Genomic DNA, 27,432 nt, shown 5'->3' on the forward strand with positions numbered 1-27,432 from the left:
GCGTGTTGAGTGTATAGATCCAATACATCTCACGCTGTTCTAGCTTCTTGCCTAAATCACCACCTCTAGGACCCTGCACCACATGTTCTATAGCAAGAAATTTTAAATGCTTGGGATCTGAATGATGTACATCAAAAAAGTGTTTAGGCACTGAATGGCTTAATACTTTATTCTTAATGTTTCTTAAGTGCTCCTGAATATGTAACTTGAGCAATCTTTTAGTTTTGCCCACGTACCTTAAACCACAGGAGCATTCTAAAAGGTACACCACAGACAAAGAGGTACAGTTCATAAGACTAGAAAAATGGCGCGACACACTATTTATAGAGATGCAGTTTTTGACAGTATATATCTGTCTTTTCTCCTGATGAAGTCTGTTTACAGACGAAATGCGTTGAGAATTTGCTGTTATATTACCATCGCTGATCAGATAGGCGTGTCATCTGCTTCTGGATGTGTAAGTTACTACTTTTTTAATAAATGTGAAACTTTTTGGATACTACACCTGTGTTCCTCTGTCTATTTATTGAGGCAATCAATTGGTTCATCCATTGTGGCTGGAGAGTGACCTCACCATTACAGTCTACAGGAGATCCTTACAGATAAGCCTTAAAGTTTTGACTTCTGGTATGCATACATCTGCACTAGTGTGACCTGTGTGTCTCTTTTTTCTGCACATTGTTTAATGGGACTATTTTGAGTGATACGTGACTCTATGTGACTCCTCACTCTATACGTTATCTTTATCCACATCAGTTATTGTGGGTATTCACATGGTGGAAAGCTTTGGCTCACTCTACTCTGGTGAATAGGTTCCTTTTCTGGATTCATGTTTGGCTCCAATACAATACTGGACTACACTATTGTGCGCCTCCTCTTTCATCTTTTCTATATATATATATAAATTATGCACCTGCAGCACTACTCAGTGGTTGGCTGCTTGGCCTAAGAGTAAAATTGAGCTCTATGCAGTGTAAGCTCCACCGAAATTAACACTGTTAATTAATCAAAGATATACTTTTTGCTGCCATACCATAAACCTTGTTCTGATCACTAAAAGGAGCTTTAATAAGCTGGTGGATGTGAGAATTTGACACCGGCACCCCCCTTGCTGCAAAGGACTTTGAAAAAGAAGATGCCTTCAGCTGCAGGTCCATAAGCAGCTGCACTCCCCTGCTACCATGGAAGTTTTGTGCCTGATAATGTTGTCATATACTATCTAGGTTCAATGCCTTAATACTTGCTGTATATTTGCCTCTTGAGCTGTGTATCACAAAATGTATAGCATTATTCTGTCCTGATCCTTTTTTTTCCAGCTTCCAATGAGTGCCTCATTGAAAACCCTGCATTTGTGATCTACTCCTCTGTTGTGTCCTTCTATGTCCCTTTTATTGTCACACTCCTGGTGTATGTCCAGATTTATATAGTTTTGAGAAAGCGAAGGAAGAGGGTGAACACGAAACGCAACATTCGCGGAGTGGATGCAGAGGCCCACAAGGTAAATGATTTTCCAGTTCCAGTTCAATTAGATGTTATAGGGAAATATTGCACACATCATATAACAACCTTTAAATCCCAAGTCATGACTTTGGGCTGTGCTTGCACAGCAATACCATAACTATAATTAAAACCTATATGTATCTGTACATTCCAGAAGTTTAAAAGTTCAGACATCATTTGTCCCTAATTAAAGTATGCTTATATACAAGGATAAGTGGCTCAACCACCTGCATTTATGTCTGGCCCACCCACAACATTAAAAAAAACCTGCTACTTGTGGTGCCAGCTCATGTTTCATTTGAAAAATCCTGTCTTCCTCAGAGGCTGATCCAACATGTTTCACCAGTAAAGACCCAAATTCCGCAGGAGATGATAGATCTGTCTGTATTATGAGACTTTGGGCCTGAGTCAATAAGGAAAATCACTGCTGGTTTTATGCATATCATCCGCAAAATCACTCTGCTCATGCTCAGAACTAGATGATATGCAACAGAATGCAGCCATGTCCAGGTCAGCTTCAAGGGAAAATGACACTTGCTACAATCTATGATTTAGGGAAATGAACAGGGTGGGGAACGGGCGGATTTATATAGTCAAAGTACAGTAAGGGCATTCCTGTTTAGCAACTCCCAAGTCAGGTTCAGGTGCATACAGCATAAGCTGGTTTTCTACCGTACCTCTTGCAGCAGCTAGAGGTCTAGTCTTAGTCCTGAGGCCTAGTTATGTCAGTTGCGTATGCATGCCATAACATGCGTTTGCAATTACGAGCAACTGTAAATATGCACACCCTAAAAAATATTTGTCAAAAGAAAAAAAGAAAAAAAATGTTTTAAAAAAATGTCTATGTATAATCATAAATGACTATAATATTGACATGTAACATTATTTGAAATATATATTTTTTCTATGCATTATTTTGTGATTTTATATTCCATATAGGTATTGCACATGTCTTGCAGTGTCTGGTCTAGTAGAGCAGAATAAATCTACACCCGTAGTCATCACCAAACATATCTTGAGATTGGTTCTTTTTTTTGACTTTGGAGTATGCAGAGTCAAGTTACGTGCAGTTTAAAACAAATGCAGGCTGCACTCAGTATGCATGCCTTAATGACTCAGGCCCTATTAGTTTATTTCATAATCATGTTCTGAAATGTTGTATACCCTTGTGTTTTGGGTAGCATTGTTTCAATCTTTATGACACATTGTTTGACTTCTGAGCAGGGCCGGTGCTGGAATGTCCATCACTCCGCTGCCGGAGTTTGAGCATGCTTAATGATACCCCTCTGAGGCTTCACTGTCCATGTGTCACTGCCCCATGCCCCACACATATTCTGATCCCTGCTCTGAGAATTCAGAACATTAGACAGCCTTTTACCCACTCCAAAAACAAAATTCAGTACAGACAGGCTGGCAAGGAACCCAGGTAAGTGCGTTGCCATTGTTCCATGCTTACCGCTCTTACTATGTTCCGCCAAATATGATTCTGACCAATGGTAATCTTTATATTTATAATCTCTTACTTCACCAAGCTGCACTCCAGCTTCTCTCATACACATAAATGCTGGAGATGCCCTCACTTGCATGGTACATCCACTCAGATCTAAAACCTTCCAATACCAAATAATCCAAAGAAATCCCCCTCTTTTCTGCTAGGCATAATATCTAGCATTATGATCCTTTCACCTCTCTCTCTCTGAGCTCTAGGTGCACCAACTGAACATTAGAATCTATATTTTCCTTTTAGACTTGTATATGTAACTATAAAAACAACACTGCTACTTCCATCTTTTGTACTTTGTAATTATTGCATACAATGTGCATTCTGATTGTGCTTTTTAGGTCATAGAACAGTTTATATGAAATGTTCTGTGTAGGTTCTAAAACAGAATACAGGAGTGTGATATTTGGAGTTATAAGACAAGGACTATTTGGTGTATCTATAGGAGGTACTTAGCTTAGTCAGTTTAAGATATATGCCTGTGGTTGCTTTATTTGAAGATTCTTGTCAAAAAATTATTATTTTTTGTTGCTATTCAGATTCAATTTAACATTAATCCCACCTATCATCATCATTTATTTATATTGCGCCACTAATTCTGCACAGAGAACTCATTCACATCAGTCCCTGCCCCATTGGAGCTTACATTCTAAATTTCCTAATATAGACACACACACAGACTAGGGTCAATTTTGATAGTAGCCAATTAACCTACCAGTATATTTTTGGAGTGTGGGAGGAAACCCGAGGAAACCCACAAACACAGGGAGAACATACAAACTCCACACAGATAAGGCCATGGTCGGGAATCAAACTCATGACCCCAGTGCTGTGAGGCAGAAGTGCTAACCACTAGGCCACTGTGCTGCACCTATGAACTGGTTTGTGTGTAACATATCTATATAATAGCTGATTAATCCCCATTTCCATTTAAGGTCTATTATTGTCTAAATGTTTCTACTCCTCAATATCTATAAAATATGGCATGATGCTGTTTTCCAGAATCCAGAAGGAAATGCTTTGGGAGCCAATATAAAATTTACAATTTTCAGACTTTATTCATTCTAATTAATTAGAATGATGAATAATTATGAATTCAGTGTGTACAGTGAGAGGGTGATTTTGATTTAGTAAAACCTCTGACTAATCAAAAGGTACTGTGAGATTTACTATAGAGGTCACAGTTTAAAATACAGTGTTGGATGCTTGGGCAAAGAATCAAATGAATGACTGAGAAAAGGGCACAACATTTAAATCTTTTCTCAGTCATTCATTTGTAAACTTGCCTGATTGAATGGGCCTCTGTGCTCTGAAAGCTAGCAAATATAAACATTTATTTTGGTTAGCCAATAAAGGTATCACTGCTATAACACATTTGTCTTTTTTGACACAAAGGTATTCAACATCACATATATGATTGTTTCTGACACTATACTGCAATAAAAAAAAAATGTTTTTTTGTTTTTTTTTGCTACACCTCCTTACATTATAAGCTTTACAGAGCAGATACGATTCTGCCTTTATAACTTGTCAGAAAACAGCAATATTATTCAAATTTTGCATGCAATTTTCAGTTTTGGAATTCTAATATCACTCACTCATTTAACATTTGCATCATCCCAGAATGATCACAATTACAGGGAAATTAGATATATTTAAAGTGAAAATAAATACTTGTAATCAGTGGTCAAAGTGGGTGTGTATTCGGTGGTATGCTATACCGCCACTGCTCCTACTGCCTTCATTGTAAAACTATATTATTCCATTCACTTACATTCCCATTACATTTCCATACCGCCACGTCTAAATTTCCACTTCGACAGCTGCTTGTAATTCCATATTTTTTTATATGTTTTATATGTTTTGTTTTATGTGCATACCATATTACTATATTGCTATATGCATATTTTACCATGTAAGTTTTAAGGTGTGCAGAATTACTTAAGAAAGTGAATAACATAACAAGCAGGGATAAGACAGCAGGGATAAGATTTATTATCCAAAAACCCGATGTTCAGAAAGTTTTAAAGCCAGAAATTTAAATACAGTTCCTGCTGCTCTATGTTTATGATAAGCACACAGACATGATCATTAAGTGTCTCTTCTCACAGTCACTGTCAGGAGCACTGCCTTAGTGTGAAGGGAGTAACCAGGGACAGTGCAGGGAGGACAAGAGTAATTTTAAAAACTTATCTGGAAAAGGAAATCAGGAATTGAGTAAGCAGTGCAACTTTTATATAGAAAGTCATGATTTAGTGAACCACTATTGTTTGAACTACTGTATATATTATATGATGTACACCCACAACAGAATTATATGAATAAATGTAAGTTCCTCAATAGACGCCAACCCCTTTTGTCTTTAATGTAATAATAATAATTTAGCTCATAATCACAATCTTAATAATGTTCTTAAACAACCAAGCTGTCAAGATAGCAGGATGCTGTTCCTTTCACATCAAGCCCTTGTGTTTTGTTTCTTAGGACAAATGCACTCATCCAGAAGATGTGAAGCTGTGTGCTGTCTTTGTAAAATCCAACGGGAAATTCCCAGCTAATAAAAAGAAAGCGGTGAGTATTATAACATGGAACTATGTATAGCATGAAGTCTTTTCAAAGTGTCAATGACTATATTGTAACTAGAAGTCACAAGCTGTTCAAACCTGAAATGAAGATAAAAGGTTACACTGTGTTATACAAGTAGAACAAAAGTAAACCAAATAATGTGGAACCATGATGTGGCCTCCCAACTATGGGCCTGATGCTGAGTTGGATGTATGTTTGGCGTAATTTATGCTCAAAAAAAGCCACCCCTAAAAATAACATATTTACATCAATATGCTGAGTCTAAGGCATCTCGAAATGCATCCAGTACTACAGCTGTAGCATATTATTATTATTATTACCATTCATTTATATAGCGCCACTAATTCTGCAGCACTGTACAGAGAACTCACTGACATCAGATCCTGCCCCATTGGAGCTTACACTCTAAATTCCCTACATACATACACACACACACACACACACACACACACACACACACACACACACACAGAGACTAGGGTCAATTTGTTAGCAGCCAATTAACCTACCAGTATGTTTCTGGAGTGTGGAAGGAAACCGGAGGACCCGGAGGAAACCCAACGAACATACAAACTCCTCACAGATAAGGCCATGGTCGGGGAATTGAACTCATGACCCCAGTGCTTTAAGGCAGAAGTGCTAACCACTTAGCCACCGTGCATATGCATATGCTTCAGGTTTACATTAGGCATATATACAACCACATACGCATGCGCATAACCAGGTTATAAGGACAAGAATATTTTGTTAACATTTATTTTGATAGCGAAAACCACATTTGCAATTAGTCTTAATATAATAAAAAATATATCATACTCCTTCCCATATACAAATGAAAGTAGAAACAAAATACTTTTAAAAAAATGCCCACAATATCCTATAATATTTGTGTGATCAATGCAGGGAGTATCTTGAATTTACAATCAGCCAATCAGAAACAGCTATTTAGTATTGGCGACCATAATCAGCATCATCCGCATGTATTTGAACCTGCCCTCTAGCAGGTGCAAAATATACGGCTCCTAACAGTTTTTTATATATACGTCATGGTGCTGGTCTGCCTTACTGTGCTTGACCAGCCCTATCTTCTCCCGTCCTGCCTCTCCAGTCATTATGAGACACAAGTGTCAGATGTAAGTAACTCTGCATGCGTGAATAAACATGTGCCATCTTTGTGGGCATGCACGGTGCAAATTTTCATAATTTGCTCTAAACAAACAGGTGTATATATGTGTGTATAGCTAAGATTATTCTTGTAGATTGACAAAATAAAATAATAGGTATTAGAAATCATAGTGGTGATCTATGACCATGTAAACGCGCAAGGACAACTAACGTTCATGGATACTCGGCATTACAGTGATTAGTATTGCTACCACACATCACTGAAGCCTTGGGTTCAACAAGGCTACTCTCAACGTGATATCTGTATGATCTCACTGTTAATGCATGGGTTGCGTCCTATGATCCAACTATTATAAATGGAATAATGTATAGCCTACCCTATCTTACTGTAAAATATAAGGATAGATGTCAGAAATCATAAAGTAGTTCCATGACCATATACAGTGAAGGAAAGTACTTTTAGACAGATCATGTAGACAACCTCTGCTATCAATAATAATTTACCATAGGAGGTGCACAAGTCTTCATAATGATCATTGAAGTTATTACACCAGAATAAACCATTTATACAGATATTATAGAAGGAAGACTTTATGCATACCGTTACTTGTGTAAGCAAGGAAGAAGACATATGAGAAAAAGACTATGCATATAATGTATTTATGAAGGTATGTTGAGTAGTTGACCTACTTCTTAGAATGATAATAAAGGTGGAAGAAAATGAACATAGGACAATGGCAGTGCAATAGTGGGAATCATTGTAACATCTGTGAATGACAGCCAGAAGGCATCGTCAATAAAGTAATTGTGATCTACACAGAAAACTCTCTGTGGAACTGAAAGCAATTCAATGAATTGATATCTATTGAATGAGTAGTGACAAATTACCAACAGGTTGAAATTCTTTCAGCAAAACCCAAGTCTACTGAAATATCACAGAGAAGTTGAAATGTGAAACATTATTTTAGTAAAGCATTTTCCATCTTAGATGTTTGTCCTGAATTTCATCTATTTTAACTTGTATCCTTTAACATGACTGTAGGGAACAAATTTAAACCTGGACAAACCATGTAGAGGTGCAAGGGGTGCGAAGGCAATTTTAGAAAATACTCCCTGCTTTTTCATGTAGCACACAAATACTGGGCAACTTTAATTTTGCACTGTGCTGTGAAGTGCTCCCCTCTCAACTCTGTCCACACATTTTAAATCCCCCTCCCTGAAAGTACAACATGGGTTTGCCAATGTACAAAATTGCACCAATTTGCACCTTAAGAACTAAAGTAAAAGTTGAAAATTACTTAGATGTACCACAAATGCAAAAATGCACCATGCAGTCTTTTCAGATTTTCCCAGCTGGGTGGTTTGAAAATCATTAACTGTTTAGTGAAACCTAAAAGGAGTGAGCAGTATCTGGACTATGGTTTACCATACTTGCCAACTCTCCCGGAATGTCCGGGAGACTCCCGCATTTTGCGAGAGTCTCCCGGACTCCCGGGTGAGTGTGGCAATCTCCCGAATTCTGCCCACTTCACTAGGAAGTGCCCCACTTCCTAGTGAAGTGGGCAGAATTTGCTCCCAAACGCCACGATTCCCAGTGAAACGCGATTTTTGGCGCCCCGCCCCCCTTACGCCCACCTCCACTGGCTGGCTCCCGGAAGAGAGCTGAAGAAAGTCGGTAAGTATGTGATTTACTAATTAAGGTTTATTAACAAAATAATTGTATGCAGTACTCCTTAGCCATATATTGTTACCTTATCCAGGTACAAACATACTTGCTAGTGTTTATATTACTTGTTTACAGTATTGGGTATAATTTTCCTACAATACGCAAGTTCCCTAATGAATATTGTAGTGATGTCAATGAGCAATTATGTCAGATTTTATTTACAGAAGTTTACACATCTATTAGCATCAATTTATTGATGAATTATAACAATTTATGTTTATATCTAGCCCCAAATGAACACCGCTTTTTACAATGTCATTTCTGTAAGAATTGTCCATCTATACATTTATAAAAATAAAAAAAAGATTTATTTTTTCAGTACAAGCTTGTTCAAAATTTGTCATTTTTCTATCCACATAGGTACTACCATTTATTGAAATATTTTTTTCTTGGCCATGGGTGATTTTATGTTAACCAAATGCATTTCACATTTATCAGATTTAAATTTACTGAAGTGACAAGTTCAAGGTAAAAAAAAAGACCATATGCTCTATGAATGATGTCTGAGGGACACATAGCAATTAATTATTCCTGGACTGACTCAATTAACGTCCAGGGTCAGTGGACTCTGACATTGCTTTTTTTCATTATTTATACAGCTTAACCCATGAAGCAAAATGTATTTTCCCTTTCTATTAAGCTTATCATTAAATCCTCAGTTTCCGTAACTGGTTGGTAAAATATGTAGGCATAGATTATTCAGCAAAAGATTGTTCTTTCTCTGCAGTGTACATTTGCAAGTAATTTTTCTGCAAGATCGGTATTATCTAGGTTAAATACTATAATACAAATACTAAGGGCTAGATTTACTAAGCTGCGGGTTTGAAAAAGTGGGGATGTTGCCTATAGCAACCAATCAGATTCTAGCTGTCATTTTGTAGAAGGTACTAAACAAATGAAAGCTAGAATCTGATTGGTTGTTATAGGCAACATCCCCACTTTTTCAAACCCGCAGCTTAGTAAAGCTATCCCTTAGTGTGAAACTGGATACTTGTGACTTTATAAGGGTATGATAATGTGATAATGGATCAAGCTTTGAAATTGACTGTATTTTGTTGGCTGGCTTGGAATGATTTTGAATAGAGTACCCTAGTTTGTGTGATATGTAATTTAGACTGTAAGATCTAATGGGGCAGGGACTGCTGTGAGTGCATTCTCTGTACAGCGCTGCAGAATTAGTGGCACTATATAAATAAATAAATGATGATGGTAGATTCTAGCTGTCATTTTGAAAAACTAAATAAATGAAAGCTAGAATCTGATTGGTTGCTATAGGCAACATCCCAACTTTTTTAAACCCACAGCTTAGTAAATCTAGCCCTAAGTCACTAACGTAGTGAAATAGAAACATTTACATCATGGACCAGGGGAACAGTGGCACTTGGTTAACAACCACAAATGTGGTTATCTGGAAAGTGGAGGTGACAGGTGCATTTGCTAGTACTTCTGCTATCATACTCCACAATACCAGTATCTAGGGGTGGTATTCATTATACCAAAGCTTGTATTGAACTGCTTCTGCTCCTATATTACTTTTTATAGTATTAACATTTATTTCCAGTCATTTCCAGTCTATTTTCTAATAATCTCTTTACAACCGTCCACATGTTCACTAATTTTGGCCAAGTCTGCAGGGAATTGGCTGACTGATATTAGTAACAGAGTAGCAGCAAAAAATACATGTCAGTTTACTAAGAGTTGCAATCACCATTTCTGCTTCAATTTTCTTTTAAATAAATTCCTTATCTCTCATTATAAGTTAACATTTCGGTTCTACATTTGTACTTTTGTCAAGGCAACCACATAGAACAATAGAAAAGACAGATATTAAAATAACCATGTAGTTAACTGACTTCTTATGCAATCTCAGATTGTCCTCAGCTGCAGCTCATGATTCATCAAAAGTCGATCGTCTGCGTATCACTGCAAAATATATGAGGCAATGGCTCCCTTGTATTCTCTATGAGGCACTCCAAACAATATGTATTCCACCCTGGAACGCATAACCGAAAGCACACAAACAGGCGTTCACTACAACAACCAAACACTGCAAATCCTAGGTGAGTCAGTGGGACACCTGCCAAGCAGGTGTGTTTTCCCCATGAGTATTTAAGACATGTACCAAGGAGGTGCAGTAACACATCCACTATCAAATGCACACCCAAGTGGAATTCATTTCAGCCGGAAAGCATTACAAGGAAGTGCAATGACACACTTCCTGTACAACAAGCGTTTTGGTTCCATATTTTCCTGGCAATGACGTTTTGCCTTATTTTCAGATCTGATTTTGGCACAAAGAATCAAGTCTTGTTTTGTATCTACTCAGAACTCCAAATCTCTGATCTGTCGGATTACTCTGAATCCGAAACACTCATCTCTAGTGAATAGAATGGGTTTGTCCATTGTAAACAGCTACCAACAAAAGGTCACTGATATTTACATTAGGGATCCCAAGCAAATTGCTGATTTACACATCAAAGTCAACCCAAAATTAGTGATGAAAAGACATCCCATAGTCAATGAGTTTTATGGCAGCCTCCTTCCTTGCCACTATGGGGCAGAATTGTTTTATGACACTCTGGAAAATCATTCAGGAATGATAGTATTACACTATGGGGAAATTCCAGTGAGGTATGGGCATAAATATGAATGCCAGGCAAAAGGAAGTTATCTGTAGTTCAGATTAGATGGGAACAGAGGGAGCAGGATCCTAAGACATCAGCGATGCTCTTTTACCTCATATATTCTTGCAAGTGTATAGTATGTGTATTTATTGTCTAAGTTTGTAAAATAGTGTTTTGTTTTTGTTATGTAGGTAGATAAGGAAGCATAAGTAATACTTATCACCATTGTATTTTCTTATTTTGTATTTTGGATGACCTAGAATTAATGTATTAGTGAAATAGAGCTGAGTTTTAATGTCCTGAACTCATTTTGGAATCATTTACATATAAATCTCTATATATAAATGTGTATGTATATATATATATATATATATAATATATATAAGCCTAGTGGCGTGTGTTAGTCTGTGTGTGGAAAATAAACAAAACAAGCTGCAGCGCCACCTGATGGGCGGAGTTATACACTGACCTACTAAATTCTTAGCATTATCTAATATTATAAAAGTAAAAGCCTAGCGGTGTGTGTTAGTGTGTGTGTGTGTGTGTGGAAAAAACTATTTTCTCAGAAAGGGTTCATCAAATTGACCTGAAATTTGGTATACTGACATTATTTGAAAAAAAAATTAGAATAGTGAAGTCAGTTAACTTCCATCATCCCCCTTCCCCCCGTGGGAGGGGTAGTAAAGGCTAAATTTACGAGTTGAGGGGTCAAACTCATTTTTGTGAGGTAATTTTACCTCATGAACATACATTAAAAAGGGCGCTTGCATCGGGAAGTAACGCTCTTCCCCTGAGGAGGCCTGGGCTAGGCCCTAATGCATGACAAGAACCTTTTTAAGACCTTAAGTAGCTTGATTTGACTAGAATGCATGAGTATCATGCACGGGTTAACTTGTATATATATATATGTATATTAAAACGGCATAAATATATATATATATATGTCAGGCTACAAGACTGGACAAGTTTGAACAACTATATTCCACATAGTCAGTATGCCAAGATAATATATCTTTGTATATAGTATATTCATTTATATTCATTATCACATAGATATATTTCTTGGACTGTAGCTTTATACAGTAGTCCTCTTTAAAACACATGAGGCAGTCCCACGCGCACATACTATTTAACTGTGATTATATAAATGTGTGATTAGACTAGTTAGTAATTTCACCCTTTAGTTATGAGCCAACCAATTGTAAGCCTGACATAATATATCTGAAGACATATATGAGAGATATATATTTATATAAATATATGTTAACACTTATATGGTAAATAGATTAAATATCAGACTCTGCAACACTTTATAAGTAAATATTTTTGTGTTTTGTTGGATGTTTTTGCAAGGTATTGAGCTTCACTGCTATTGATGGATCTATAGTTCAGGCAGAGACTGCAAGATATACTGGGAACTACAGGTGGGGGCAGCCATTAAAGGGTTAACCCAGCACAGGTTTTATGCTTAGTTCTATGACTATATTATGGTAAAAAGCTACAGAAATCATAGTTGCCTCCAGATACCCATATAATACACAAGTGATATTAATATATGCATACACGTCTGGAAATAATATGTGTATAATCAGTGTATGTTGTCATTACTTGGTGATCACTCTAACATTTATTTGTCACTTATTCAATACAGCTTAAATGAACTACAGTCATGGCCAAAAGTTTTGAGAATGACACAAATATTATTTTTCACAAAGTCTGCTGCCTCAGTTTTTATTATGGCAATTTGCATATACTCCAGAATCTCATGAAGAGTGATCAGATAAATTGCAATTAATTTCAAAGTCCCTCTTTGCCATGACAATGAACTTTATTCCAAAAGTAATATTTCCACTGCATTTCAGCCCTGTCACAAAAGGACCAGCTGACATCAGGTCAGTGATTCTCCCGTTAACACAGATGAGAGCATTGATGAGGACAAGGCTGGAGATCACTCTGTCATGCTGATTGAGTTAGAATAACAGACTGGAAGTTTTAAAGGGAGGGTGGTGCTTTAAATCATTGTTCTTCCTCTGTTAACCATGGTTATCTGCAAGGAAACAGGTGCAGTCATCATTGCTTTGCACAAAAAGGGCTTCACAGGCAAGGATATTGCTGCTAGTAAGATTGCACCTAAATCATTCATTTATCGGGTCATCAAAAACTTCAAGGAGAGGGGTTCAATAGTTGTGAAGAAAGCTTCAGGATGCCCAAGAACATCCAGCAAGCACCAGGACCGTCTGCTAATGTTGATTCAGCTGCGGGATTGGGGAACCACCAGAACAGAGCTTGCTCAGGAATGGCAGCAGAAAGGTGTGAGTGGATCTGCACTCACAGTGAGGCAAAGACTTTTGGAGGATGGCCTGGTGTCAAGAAGGCCAGCAAAAAAGCCACTTCTTTCAAGGAAAAACATCAGGGATAAACTCCTATTCTGCAAAAGGTATAGGGATTGGACTGCTGAAGACTGGGGTAAAGTCATTTTCTCTGATGAATTCCCTTTCAGATTGCTTAGGGCATCTGGAAAAAACGCTTGTCCGGAGAAGGAAAGATGAGTGCTACTATCAGTCCTCTGTCATGCCAACAGTAAAGCATCCTGGGACCATTCATGTGTGGGGTTGTTTCTCAGCCAAGGGAGTGGGCTCACTCACAATTTTGCCTAAGTCATGAATAAAGAATGGTACCAAAACATCCTCCAAGAGCAACTTTTCCCAACCATCCAAGAACAGATTGGTGATGAACAATGCCTTTTCCAGCATGATGGAGCACCTTGCCATAAGGCAAAAGTGATAACTATGTGGCTCAGGGATCAAAACATTGAAATTTTGGATCAATGGCCAGGAAACTCCCCAGACCTTAATCCCATTGAGAACTTAAGATCAATCCTCAAGAGGCAAGTGGACAAACAAAAACCCACAATTTCTGACAAACTCTAAGCATTGATTAGGCAAGAATGAGTGGCCATCAGTCAGTATGTGGCCCAGAAGTTGATTGACAGCATGTCAGGGCGAATTGCAGAGGTCTTCACAAAGAAGGGTCAACACTGCAAATATTGACTCTTTGCATAAACTTAATGTAATTGTCAATAAAAGCCTTTGACAATTATGAAATGCTTGTAATTTTACTTCAGTATACCATAGCAACATCTGACAAAAAGGGTCTAATAACGCTGAAGCAGCAAACTTCGTGAAAACCAATACTTGTTTCATTCTCAAAACTTTTGGCCATGACTGTATATTTGTGCCTAGAAAATTGGCCTGTGAGACATTTGCTCACAAGTCCAATTTTTAAAAAAAAATGGAAGACACTTATACATTGTCTAACATACCAGCTGTGAGATTTGGGTTGTCTGTCTGTTAGGGTTAGGCAGCAAGAGTGACTTGGGATTAGGGCTCTTACATTTAAGATAAGTAGCAGGGTCCATTGTTTTTTAAGCAATGTTTGGTGTAAAATTGAGCCATGATAAGTTGTTGCTTAGCAGTTGTCCTAGAGCCCTTATACCATTTAAAATTGAATGTTACATTTTCCATATAATACATAAGTTTTCTTAAATATATTGATATGATGTCCGAACTCATTACGTATATTAATATTATTTACATGACTTCATACTTATATTAATATTATTATTGTCCCCTGTGAATGTTATTTGTATTTTATATGGATAGTCGTATTCAGTAAAGAAATCACATTGAAAGGATGCTGCAAATGAGGTCAAGATGACATACTGAACTCTACATTCTTGACATCATTATGCACTTGGGGGCTCATTTAAAGTTAGGCATAATTCCAGCTGGTAGGTTCAGTTTTGCACTTTGGCAATGTAGAAAATATATCCACAACATTCATTAAACGTAGAACTTAATATTCATTCTTAAATAGTGCTTTAAATATCTTAGATATCTATTTTTATTTCCCAGTTCTGTTTTTTCCACTCATATCCTTGGGATCAGTATTTTTCCAAAATTCAGTATTCTAATGAGGACTCCCCCCGCTTGAATCATACCAAAATCTACCTATAGTGTGTTATTCACCTAGATTATAATAAGGCTGTAAAGAAGGTACACGTTGGGGCATATCAGCTTTGAGCATTATGGCATAACCAGTCAGATTTAATTATTTTACTTTTGCAAAACTTGTACCTGTTAATGGCCAAGTTCTTTAGAGTTATCTCTAACTACAGATTGGCCACAATTCTTCTTCCTAAATAGCGGGAGTTGTTGCCTTTTTTCAATCTCCTTCTGATCAATTTAAAAAACAACCAGTTGACCTAGTGATTCTCTAGTTCATCCAATGTAACTAATTTCAAGTCTATGGGGCATATTCGATTGTTGGCGTTACAGCCAAAAGTAACACGCCCCGCGCACTATTACCATCATTACGGTAATAGCGCGCGTAAATTCCGTTGTTACGGTACTTTTTAAAGCCGGGCTTACTATTACCGTAATAACAGTAATAGTTTTTCCGTGGCAGAAACTGCCAACAATTGAATATGCCCGTATGCGTTCAATTTAATTCATTCACCTTATAATTGCCCAGTTTGTGCGCTTTTCTTAGCGAGACTGCCTGATTTAATTTATTGGTTTTTCTTATTTTTTAATCAGTTAAACATATTTTGATTGAACAGTGACTAATTCTGCCTCTGGGAATAGGTTTGAAGATTTAAACAGAGCTTTGACATTTTACTACTGTAATTTGAACAAGTGATCAGCATGCTGGTGAACAAAACTGTATGCATGAAATGCAAGGTAAAGATAACATTGTTTACACTGGACCAATAGTCCAAACTTTGTATGTGTAGCAACACACATATTATTAATCTTTGTGGTCAAACTATGACTATATGAAAAGTCTAGAGCATTCCACTTAATAGAAAAAACATTTTACGGTAGTGGCAAAAATATTTATCTATCTAAATGACACATCTAAGCATTTTTACTTGAAATGTTGGCCTTTTTATCATTTTGTGTACTTACAATGGATCTATTTGGTATGCTCTTGTGATCCTGTTTTACACAATTCACCATTTTTGCAAGCATTTTTCTGGTAGTATACTCATAATTTTGATCATTTCTGCTATTGGTTTGTACCTGATGAAATACATTTTTAAATTGATTTTAAGACTGGCTAAACATTCTGCAGGCATATAATACATAGGGTAATGTGTGAATGTAGCTGTTTCTAGGTCCTTTGGCTGCATCTCATAGTGCTGGAAAGAGGGATGTTAATCCATTTAATGCTGTTTGCTGTAGGTGTACGTGTACGATCTCTTAAACCACACAAAAATAACCTAATCATATTTATCCAATTTTAACCCACCTGGGGGTAAATGTATCAAGCTGAGAGTTTTCCGTCAGGTTTGAAAAACCAATCAGATTGTAGCTATCATTTATTTAGTACATTCTACAAAGCGATAGCTAGAATCTGATTGGTTGCTATAGGCAACATCTCCACTTTTTCAAACCCGCAGTTTAGTAAATATACCACCTAGGGTTTAATAACTGATACTTAAAATCAGTGTAATACCATTTTACTGCCATAAACAGACAACTCCTTTTTAATTAAATATAATCTCCATGTACAGCAAATCAAAGACCTCCCCAACTGTTAGCACTGGATGACTCATCCCATCTGTAGCTCTGCAATAGAATGTATGGAAGCTCTGTCATTGAGCTCTATTAAAGCGATATTGATGGATGTACTATGGTCATTTTCCTGCAGCATCGGGATTGGTTGCTAATTAGATTCACATTTTAGGTACCATGGGGTTCCACGGTACCTTAAGGCCTATACATGTGCTGGGAATATTGTTTAAAAAAATGTAACCTCTTTAAATACAATCTTTAATGATTTAGGGCTAGATTTACTAAGCTGCGGGTTTGAAAAAGTGGGGATGTTGCCTATAGCAACTAATCAGATTCTAGCTATCATTTTGTAGAAGGTACTAAATAAATGAAAGCTAGAATCTGATTGGTTGCTATAGGCAACATCCCCACTTTTTCAAACCCGCAGCTTAGTAAATCTAGCCCTTAGTGTTTGAAAAAACCCCAATTCAGTTTTACCACCTTAAGAGTTCCACTACTAACAATATCAGAGCTTTGCAACTGTAGAGCTAAAAAAATATGCTTTGTTTAAGGCAATTATGGTTAAAATATATTTGCCAATTTTCCATCAACTAATAACAATTAATTGCTTTCAGATACTATGAGCATTAGTAACATATTTAACAGGACATTTTATAAACTAAGATAATTTTTCCCACATTCAACATTGCTGCAAAATGTGCAATCATTCCATAGACTGTATGACTAATGAGCCTCTCTATGGGAAAATATATCACACCTTCAGAATCTGTTACACATTAATAATGCAAATTTCCGTAAGCTGTCTCTATAAACGGAAGCTGGCAACATTATAATATTGCTATAAAATGTTTATGATGTAATGCAGACTTTTTACATTTTTATGATTTTTGTTTCCGAAATACCAGTTTGCATTAACTTGCTTGAATTTGAATATAACATAAAAAGAAAAAAGAGAAATAAAATAACCCCACTTCTTCCTTATTCACTTTACTTGCCTCTTTGCTTATTCACTCCAAAATTGTACCCCGTCTATTAGAATTATTACATGTAGTAGTATTTGTAGAAGTATTTCAAATATTAATAACATGCAATACAATTCTGTTATTACAAGGGGTAATATACCCGATCCATATAAGGATAAAGGGTTTGTGAATTTATTAATGATATATGGGCAAGAAACCCCTCAGTAATATGTAATATCCTTATAAACTTCAATACATTATTTCAGTAACCTTTTAATGTTAGATAGATCATGTCAGTTTTTGAACCTGAATATAAATTGATAATTCAAATAAAAGAATATAAGTATACCAGCGCTCCACTCTGAAAGTGTAGAGCTGCTAATGGGGAAAGTAATAAGAGGTGATATCTTTACCTCTAGAAGATCATCTAATATAGCAAGAGTATCCCCGGCGCTATATGTGAATAATTGGTATGTCAAGGAAAAATGTGTACAATGTTATAGTATTTAATATATCAAATTTAATACATTTCTTGTAATTTTGATTTATTAAATACTGTAACATTGTACACAATTTTCTTTGACATACCAATTATTCACACTTAGCGCCGAGTTGACTCTTGTTATATTAGAATTTGATAATTGTAAAATATTGCAAATTGTAATTAATTTGATGGACTAAACAAAGGCAATGTAAACTAGCATCAACTCTGTATTTCATTAATAACTGTAACAAAAAATTCAATATCACATGAATCAATCTTTTTAACAGTAAATAAATGCATAATCTAGAATTCTCAATCTAAATATCATTCTTACAAACACCTTAAATTCCATTTATCTTATTGATGGGCAATAAGAATTTACTAACCATTTCCATCTAGTTTTAGAAAGCATTTTCAGATTAAAGTATAAAAAAAGCTCTTACCCTTATTGATGGTTATATGGGCAGTTCTGCAGCAGTTAGCAAAGGAGTAGTTTATTTACATTCTCAAATTAATGAAACTGGTTAATTTGATCATATTTGGCTAGTTTCATGGTCATCCCAAAGCTGTTTATTATATAATCGTCATTTTGGATCATTTTAATTTGGGTTCACATGCCACAGCCAAATTTATGATTTGGATTTCAACGTTAGAGTTTGAAGTTTACGGCTGGTAGTTAGAGCAGTTTATTTAGCAAGGCTTATATAACAACATTTTATATAATTTTTAACACTTGGGAGATAACCATAAAACATGTTTACCCAATCCAGAATCCAGGATGGTAGAAAGATTGTTTTTATTTAACTTGCTATTCAATGTCAGTGTCTATAGTTGTATACTGATAATGCATTGCAAGAAAGTCAAAAGAGTTTTGGTTATGAGTATTAAAATTGGTGCTCTTTCAGGTGTAGAGAATGGCTGCTTGGACAAAAAATGATGACATGACTGCATGACTGCAGATAAGATACACATAAGATAACTGATTGGAAACCTTTTGACTATGATTGATCAGCTTTTATACCCGAGAATGTTGGCTTAATGAATTAACAATGGAAAGCATTCTAAAATAATGTCTTTTAGACTAGCCTCATATTACATCCCTGTGAATAATTAAAACAATATGTGGTCTGTAGTAAATCAAAGATGGGCTACAGTATTATATACAGCAATTGATTATCACATGCAAGACTGGACTGTCCTGTACCACTATATATTGAACTGAAAGGGATGAGGGTCAGTTATGTATAGCACAAATTACATGGTGCAGTGCCTGTATTTACAGCAGTACAAAATGAAGTACTGCTGCAATTTTCTATGCCGGGGAGCACCTGCGTTGACCCCATTTCAGCAAATTACTTTGCCTCTTTACTGGTGGCCTAACACTGTCATTAAATGGAGAAAGTTTTATGCACATAGCACTTTATCAGTGAGTTATCCAGTAATGCCAGAGAGGTTTGACTGTATGGCATTGAGACCGACAAGTAGCGCCACCCTAAGATGGCATTATATTGCTTTAAAAAGCTTTGATTTCATAGCTTAATGAATTGACTAATGCTTCTGCTGTCCCCAAAGATGTCAACGGGGACAGTTGTAGCTCCGATGAGTAGGACGTTAACCCTTTTTTTAATAACAAAAAGTGGTCAAAGAGCCTTTTGTCAGTGTTTCCACCAGCATTTTGGCTCCTCACTGCTTCTTATATAGATCTCTGATTTAAAAACCATTGGTTTAAACTACACCTTAGACTTAGTGCATACGGCAGCTGTTTAATAACCGCTTCCAACTTATGGTGGTTAGAAAACTCATACAAATCTACAGCTTGGTATGTCTTGAAGATAAGATTGGCTATCTTCTGAAATTCTGCATCTTTGTTTCACTGTGGTCTTCTATAGCAGATTTATCAAGTTTCTGGGGAAAAAAAACTGTAAATATTGACCTCTGTTACTTTTTGTTGTTGTTATATATTTGATTCTTGTGCAGGAGGCTGGCAACCACCCAGAAGAAATGGAAATGGAGATGATGTCAAGTACATCTCCCCCAGAAAAGTCAAAACACAAATCAGCTTCCCCAAATCACCAACATCTGGCTGTGCCAGCAACATCAAACCAGGTCAATAATACTTCAGCCCCTTCTCCAGCAGACAGTCCCTGCAAGGCCGAAAAGAATGGGCTACCAAATGACAGTGCAAAGCCTCCAAAGGCCTTTGAAATTCAGTCAATGCCCAATGGGAAAACACAGACATCCCTTAAAACTATGAGTAAAAGGAAGATTTCACAACAGAAAGAGAAGAAAGCTACACAGATGTTAGCCATTGTACTTGGTAAGTGCTGAATATGTTTATAAGTAAGTTTAACATGAAAAGTAGACTATATTGGGTAATATATCAAAGCAAAAACAATACAATATTAGATTGCGCAGGAGCATGAGTCATATAATTGACTCATATCTTATCATGTTGTGCCCTTGGAATTTTTGTTTTGCAACTATTGTATGGGTCTTTCAAGTGAAATGATTTAAAGGACCACTTGATCTAAAATAATAGATGGTCTAATATGAAAAGGCATATATTGCAAACAAGTTAACCCGTGCATGATACTCATGCATTCTAGTATTAGTATTAGTAGTATTAGTATTAGTTTTTTGCTGACTTGTCAGTAGAGTGTGAGTAGTAATTTTTGGCGACTTGTTAGGAAGGCATGAGTAGTAATAGTAGGTTTTTGCCAAGTTGTTAGGAAGGGGGGTAGCACAGAAATATACTATACATGTGTGTTCATGAGGTAAAATTACCTCACAAAAATGATTTTGAGCCCTCAACTCGTAAATTTAGCCTTTACTACCCCTCCCACGGGGGGAAGGGGGTATGATGGAAGTTAACTGACTTCACTATTCTAATTTTTTTGTCAAATAATGTCAGTATACCAAATTTCAGGTCATTCGGATGAGTCCTTTCTGAGAAAATAGTTTTTTCCACAGACACACACACTAACACACGCCGCTACACATGCAAGGATGGATCTAGAAAATGTTTGTTTGTTCCCCGGGGTGATGTTAGGGCGGGCGATTTAGGCCCCGCCCCCTTTCCAACTTCTGAGGCTGCACACTATGTGCAGGTCCGCTCGGCAGTGACAGGCAGGGACAGTGTGCTGCCCGGCTGCTCTGATTGTGTTTAAAACACAATCAGAGCAGCCGGGCAGCACACTGTCACTGCCAAATGGACCTGCACATACTGTGCAGCCGTCGGCAGCAAACCCCTGCTAGGGGGGGGCGATTGCCCCGATCGCACCCCCCTGGATCCGCCACTGTTCACATGTGTGTTCATGAGGTAAAATTACCTCACGGAAATGAGTTCGACCCCTCGACTCGTCAATGATGTCAGTATACCAAATATCAGCCCTTTTTGAGTTTTTTTTCCCACACACACTAAGAATTTAGTAGGTCAGTTAACCCGTGCATGATACTCATGCATTCTAGTCAAATCAAGCTACTTAAGGTGTTAAAAACTCCCCACTGTCACCCCCGGCAACCACCAACCACTCCCAACTGTCACTTCTCCTTCAAGAAATATATAGGTCAGTGTATAACTCTGCCCAGCAGGTGGCGCTGCAGCTTGTTTTGTTTTTTTTTCACACACGCTACTAGGCATTTATATAGTAGATATACACGGAAATAGGGGTTAATATGACATTATATGTAAGTAACTCATGGCACACTATTGTCCACTGTTACTGGAAAGCCTACTTAGTATCCTTCAGTGGGCTTCATAACGGGAAGTCTTATACAATGCAAGAATATTAAAAGTGTATTTTTTTATACAATTATATTAATGCAATGTGATTTATATGACCAATATTCACAAATGTAACTTGTTATCTTGTCTTTTACCCAGGTGTCTTCATTGTTTGTTGGTTTCCTTTCTTCATTACCCACATCCTAAATATGCATTGTAACTGCAACGTACCACCAGCCTTGTACAATGCATTCACTTGGCTTGGTTATGTCAACAGTGCAGTCAATCCTATTATTTACACCACATTTAATGTCGAATTCAGAAAGGCCTTCATTAAAATACTTCACTGCTAAAAGAAATGTTGGACAGTTTCACAATTTCGCAGAAATTGCAAAAATATGAAAACCTGTGAGTTCTTGGGATGAAACCTTGCTTTCTTTCATGTTGGGGAACATCACGCCACTCTCACATGCTCCTGTGTCTGACATGCACTATACATGTCTAGGCTTGGTGTATGAGCACCTGAAAATAATTCTACTTCTGGAGACCAGCATTTAGTTTTTAACAACAATGGGAACTGGATTGTGTACTAGGCCCAAATCAGACTATTGTCAAGTTGGTTCTGGAAAGTGGTACGATGAGCCTTAAGACTACTAGACTTTGCCTTCATAACTGTATTCAAGAAAAAGAAAGGATGTTGGATTCAGCCATTAATGACACTAAAATCAAATCAGGATTTTTATGGATGTCACTGCAGTCTCACCAAAGACATTGTCATTTTTAATCTGATTTTTGCAATAGACGAAAGCTAACATTTGCTGAGACTATACTCGGAATCAGGGAACCAGGGATTTCCCTTCACCTATTAGGAACTACACAATAAACTTTGTGCTTTGGATCTCTCATAGTGGCCATCTCCAGCTTTCTGGGTAATGTTGTTATCAAAGCAACATGGAGAGCAATGCAAACATAGCATTATGGCAACAAAAGTGTAAATAAAGAACGATTTGAAGGAAGCCCAAGCCAAAAAATAAGATTATAAATATAAAATCTGTCTTGCATGGTGTATGTCACATTTAGGGTTTATCGTTGTCACACTATGACACAATGAAGGAAAATAGTAAAGCACACGCTTATATCTGGTCCTTCTAATTGTCCAGTGTTCAGCTGAAGGATCCAGAATGCTTTGCAGAAAATTTCATGTCAACCCACAAAAGCAATCAAAAGAAAATGCATCATGTACAACAAACATATTCACTATTGTAATATATATCAGTGCAAATAATATGATGCCTGTGGCTTGCGCTTTTCGCCAGTATAACTGGTTTGAAAATGTTTTATTCTATGTGCCAACTGCGAACATACTTAATGCATTGTGAAATTGCATCACTTTATCCACATTATAACACAATTACTCTGGTTTTAAAGAAATACAGTTCAATATCTGTGATAAAATCACAGCTACAAAGATCACAAAGCGCTTGAACATGTACTAATATAGAAGTTGAACAGTATAATAAATTTAAGAGCCAAACAAACATTACAGGAAGCCAAAGGATTACATTAATCATAGAGATCAAATCTTAAAAGCAACAGTTTAAAAGGAAATATTACCAAGCTATCTTGGTCCAAAAGAGGACAAAAGGGAGGAAGGTTAATGGGTAAAATTGGTAAAATATCTGCACTGTAAACTGTATTAGCTGCCTTGTGTAGTTATTTGTTTGAATGTTTCCCCACACAGGAAGTGATGTCACAAATATTCTTTATGCTAGCTATTGTAAAACGCTATTTTGGTTTGAACATCTATGAAAATTGCCGTATTCACTCAGAAAATTCCAGCCACATTGTTTGTTTGTGGGGGTCTGAGACTGTTAGTTTGATATTATTTTTAGGAAAATTTAAAAAATCATCTATGATCGTTTATGTATTAGACATTCTACTGCTGATGTTGCACATTATTGATATACGTGTGCCAGGTATAGTCTCAGATGGTTATTTACTAACATTGCTCAAATTTGTGATATATTTCATAGCAACCAATCAAACATTTACTTTAATTATCTAACTTACATATTTGAAAGCTAATTTCTGATTGGTTGCTATGGTTTAGTTGAAGTTTGCAAGTTTGAGTATTGTTAGCAAGTAATCTCCCTATACAGAGTAACTTATCTGGACCTGTCTGCAATCAATTAAAAGTGTGTTGAAGTATTTCCTACTCATTCAATCAAAACATCAAATCTCACATCATACAACAGTCATTTTGCAGACAGTGACAGAAATATAGCTGTGATGCATTAAAAAGCTCAAATAGTAAAGAATTTAGCCTCATTTAGAGTCAGACGCAAAGTCCGTTTAAGGCGTATTGACCAAAAAAAACACTGTCATGCATGTGCAGCAAGCACCATATCCGCCTGCATCTTGGACGCAGTTTACACTTGCGACAGATTGCGGCTCACTACGAGAGAAAGGGCGGAACGTGGAATTGTGAAGGTGTGACCATGTAAGTAAATCCTAGACGCAGTGAGGCGGAGACACAACACACGTCAAAAAAGGGCTAAAACTGTGCGGCAGGAATTAGGTGGCTCAAGCAGTTAGCTAGCTGCAGGAACCACTAGCAGCTCAGTAGGGTATTACGAGTGGGACGCAATTGGGGTTGCATGCCACTCGTAATAGTCTACCAAGCTGCAGTACACTCCCACTGCATGTCTTAGACGCACATTGCTTCCAACTCTAAATGAGGCTCTGAATGTTTCAGTTAAAACTGGCAGTGTCATCACTAGCCAAGTACCTGTGTCCTTCAATCTATAGAGATCATTTCAATTACCAAGGAGACTGCAAGAAAATCATGTTAGCCTGAGAAGCTTCAGGCTGCGCTAAGGTCCCTCTTGCTCCTCCTCATTCCACATGGATGCATTATTTGATCCCTTCTCAGCATTGAAAATGTTAGCTTTGAGAAATTGTATCGGGCAAATAGCTCACTGGATACATTTTATGAAGTATAAATAATACAACTAAAAACAATAACTGTTCTTAATTCAGACATAAAGTTAATACATCACAAGGCACAATGAGCTCATTTCTAAAATGAGACGAGAAGAGGAGAGATGCAGTAGAGGGTGAAATATTATTGTTGACTAGAAAACTTCACAGGGAGCACAATTTGCTTAACTTACTTTTAAGAAGACTGAATGTATAATAGGGAACGCATGATAGGTACATACTGAACAAGTCACAGATTATTATCAAACAATGATCAGTTTTACAAATGAAGTCATTTACTCTGATAAATTATTATGCATAACCCACCCAGCATATATAAAATACTGAAAAAATTAAAAGAATTGAATAATTTACAGTGATGAAATACAACTCCAGATATATGACATTTTATATGCAAGTATTATCTAGCTAAACTCTTACTCTCTGTTAGCCAGTTTTAGCTAACTAAAGGGTCTGGTGTTAATAGAAAAAAAATGATGCCCACTTCTATTACTAGGAGTTATTCTATTATTTTTTTATTTTATTTAATGCTAGTTTGCTTTTTTTTACCGCACAGTTAGGGAATGTGACTAATAGAAAGCCATTGCGAGCTGTGCTATTGGTCTGTGCTGTCACAAGGAGCTGTTTTATTTAATCGTGTTCTGCACAGGGTGGATGAAGCAGTAGCCTTTGTATAAAGTACAGGAAGTCTACCTTCTCCTACAGCAGTGATCGATTTTGTATTACTGGCCGAGGCAGTAGAGGTCACTGCTCTGGGCAGTTATACATAACTCACCACTGCTGCAGGCTCCATAGTAGGCTCAACCTGAGTACTCTATATTATACCCCTCCTGGCATGCTGAATTTCTTTATATGTAGAATCCATCTGCATTCAATGTGATTAAAAAAACGAATAAAAAAACATAGGCTTTAAATGTGCTCTTCTGAACAAGTACTAACTGTGTATAATTTGACACATTCTCAAAGCAGTCACATTCAAACACTTTATCTATATAAACATACATGGTACAAACATGTATTTTTCCTGTCTGAACATAAGGAGAAAATACAATGTACCCCTGATCCTAGGCTTTAGAGAAGAGTAAGAGACAGAAAAGAAACAAGAAAGTAAAAGAAACCAGACCAGGGAGGGTGAAGGACCAGGAACAAAGCATGAAAACGGAGAAAAAGCAGGATCACAACCTTATAGTGATATAATTGGTGTATTTACTTTGAGCTGTCGTTATGTTTTTGTATCATTCACTTCTTATAATAAGGCTGTTTATAACCAGAAGCGGAGGTCTTTCTCAGTAATGCCATCTCGTTTCTCTTTGCAATATTGATATTGATTATTGAAGACTGTACATCTAAAAACACTAATATCTGATGTCACGTTGCCAAATCACCCTCTAGTGATACTAACTTGATCTATATGTTAGAGGTTTACACATAAATCCACACTCAGACAAACTACGAAGACCAGGGGGGTAAATGTATCAAGGTGCGTATTGGCATTTTCAGCGATTTTCTTGGGCGAGTTTAAACTCTGCGATGTATTAAAGGGCAAATTGATATAAAATCACCAGCAAAGTGTTTCTTTCAAAATCACCATTTCCAAAATAGCTACAAATCTCAGTCCTGGTGTTTTTTCCACCTAGCAATACAAGTTGGCAAAAGTATGAAGCTGAAGTTTTGCAAACTCGCCTGAGATTGATTTGGAAATCGCCAGAATCAACACGCTGCTTTGGATAGCGACACTATCACTTTTCCACTGCTGGTTAATGTTACCATAACAAGAGACCCAATACAAGCTTAACTTAATCATGGTTTCTGGCCCTACAAGTGGCAGCATGCACATGAGCACTAGTGCATGCTGCCAGTTATAGTGCCACAAGTATGTACTTTAAATGGTGTCCCCATCTGGAAATATTAAGTGTTGCCAGAAAAACATAATTATTGCCCCGCTGTTAGTGAAATAGTAAACCACTATAATATAATAAAATAAAATAAAAATCCCATACATATAATCATTAAAGAAATGTGGCCCACTAATTTATTCTTAAAATAATTTTGCCCCCATAAGAAAATTAATAATTATTTTTGCCCCTCTGAACAATAAATCATGATTATAAATAAATCATAAATAAAACTTGTATTGTGTCTCCTGTTATGTTAACATTGGCCGGAGAGCTCTAACATTATGCTTTTTTTTCTGTTAAATCTCAGGCAAGTTAAAACTCAGGTGAGTTTGTATTTAACATCTGATGAGTTTGACTTAATCACGGGTGGAATAGGTGTTTTAAAATCGGCACAAATCGCCAGAGATTGGATTTTGGAATGCAAAATACACATGGCGTCTTTGCACATAAAATCTCCAGTGATCTCTAGCAATTTGCGGAGATTTAACATAGCTGAACAAATCGCAGCATGAAACATTTACCCCCAGGAGTCCCTTAAGAATCATTTGTGTGTGATCATTACAGCTATAAATCAGCAAATGCTTTTCTTACATAACTCAAGCAGTTAAATGTGATCGTATTAACCCAACTTCATCTCCTTTTTGTAGATATACAATATGAGTTATTTTTATTATCAACAATGTCATCTATTTATTTTAATTTTGCTAGATACACTCAGATATG

At 36.7% G+C, this 27,432-nt stretch overlaps 1 protein-coding gene across 1 annotated transcript in view; it reads left to right on the forward strand.

The window, feature by feature from the left end:
• DRD2 (dopamine receptor D2) overlaps positions 1–25,682 on the forward strand; it is a 197,197-nt gene extending 171,515 nt beyond the window's left edge. The window contains exons 5-8 of the mRNA XM_075191305.1: positions 1,317–1,498; positions 5,486–5,572; positions 20,065–20,404; positions 21,971–25,682. Of these exons, the coding sequence (XP_075047406.1) occupies positions 1,317–1,498; positions 5,486–5,572; positions 20,065–20,404; positions 21,971–22,164 (803 nt within the window). The 3' untranslated portion in view covers positions 22,165–25,682. The remainder of the gene's footprint in view (positions 1–1,316; positions 1,499–5,485; positions 5,573–20,064; positions 20,405–21,970) is intronic.
• Positions 25,683–27,432: the final 1,750 nt, after the last annotated feature.

The sequence above is a fragment of the Mixophyes fleayi genome, chromosome 11, assembly GCF_038048845.1.
Source record: "Mixophyes fleayi isolate aMixFle1 chromosome 11, aMixFle1.hap1, whole genome shotgun sequence".
Lineage (NCBI taxonomy): Eukaryota > Metazoa > Chordata > Amphibia > Anura > Limnodynastidae > Mixophyes > Mixophyes fleayi.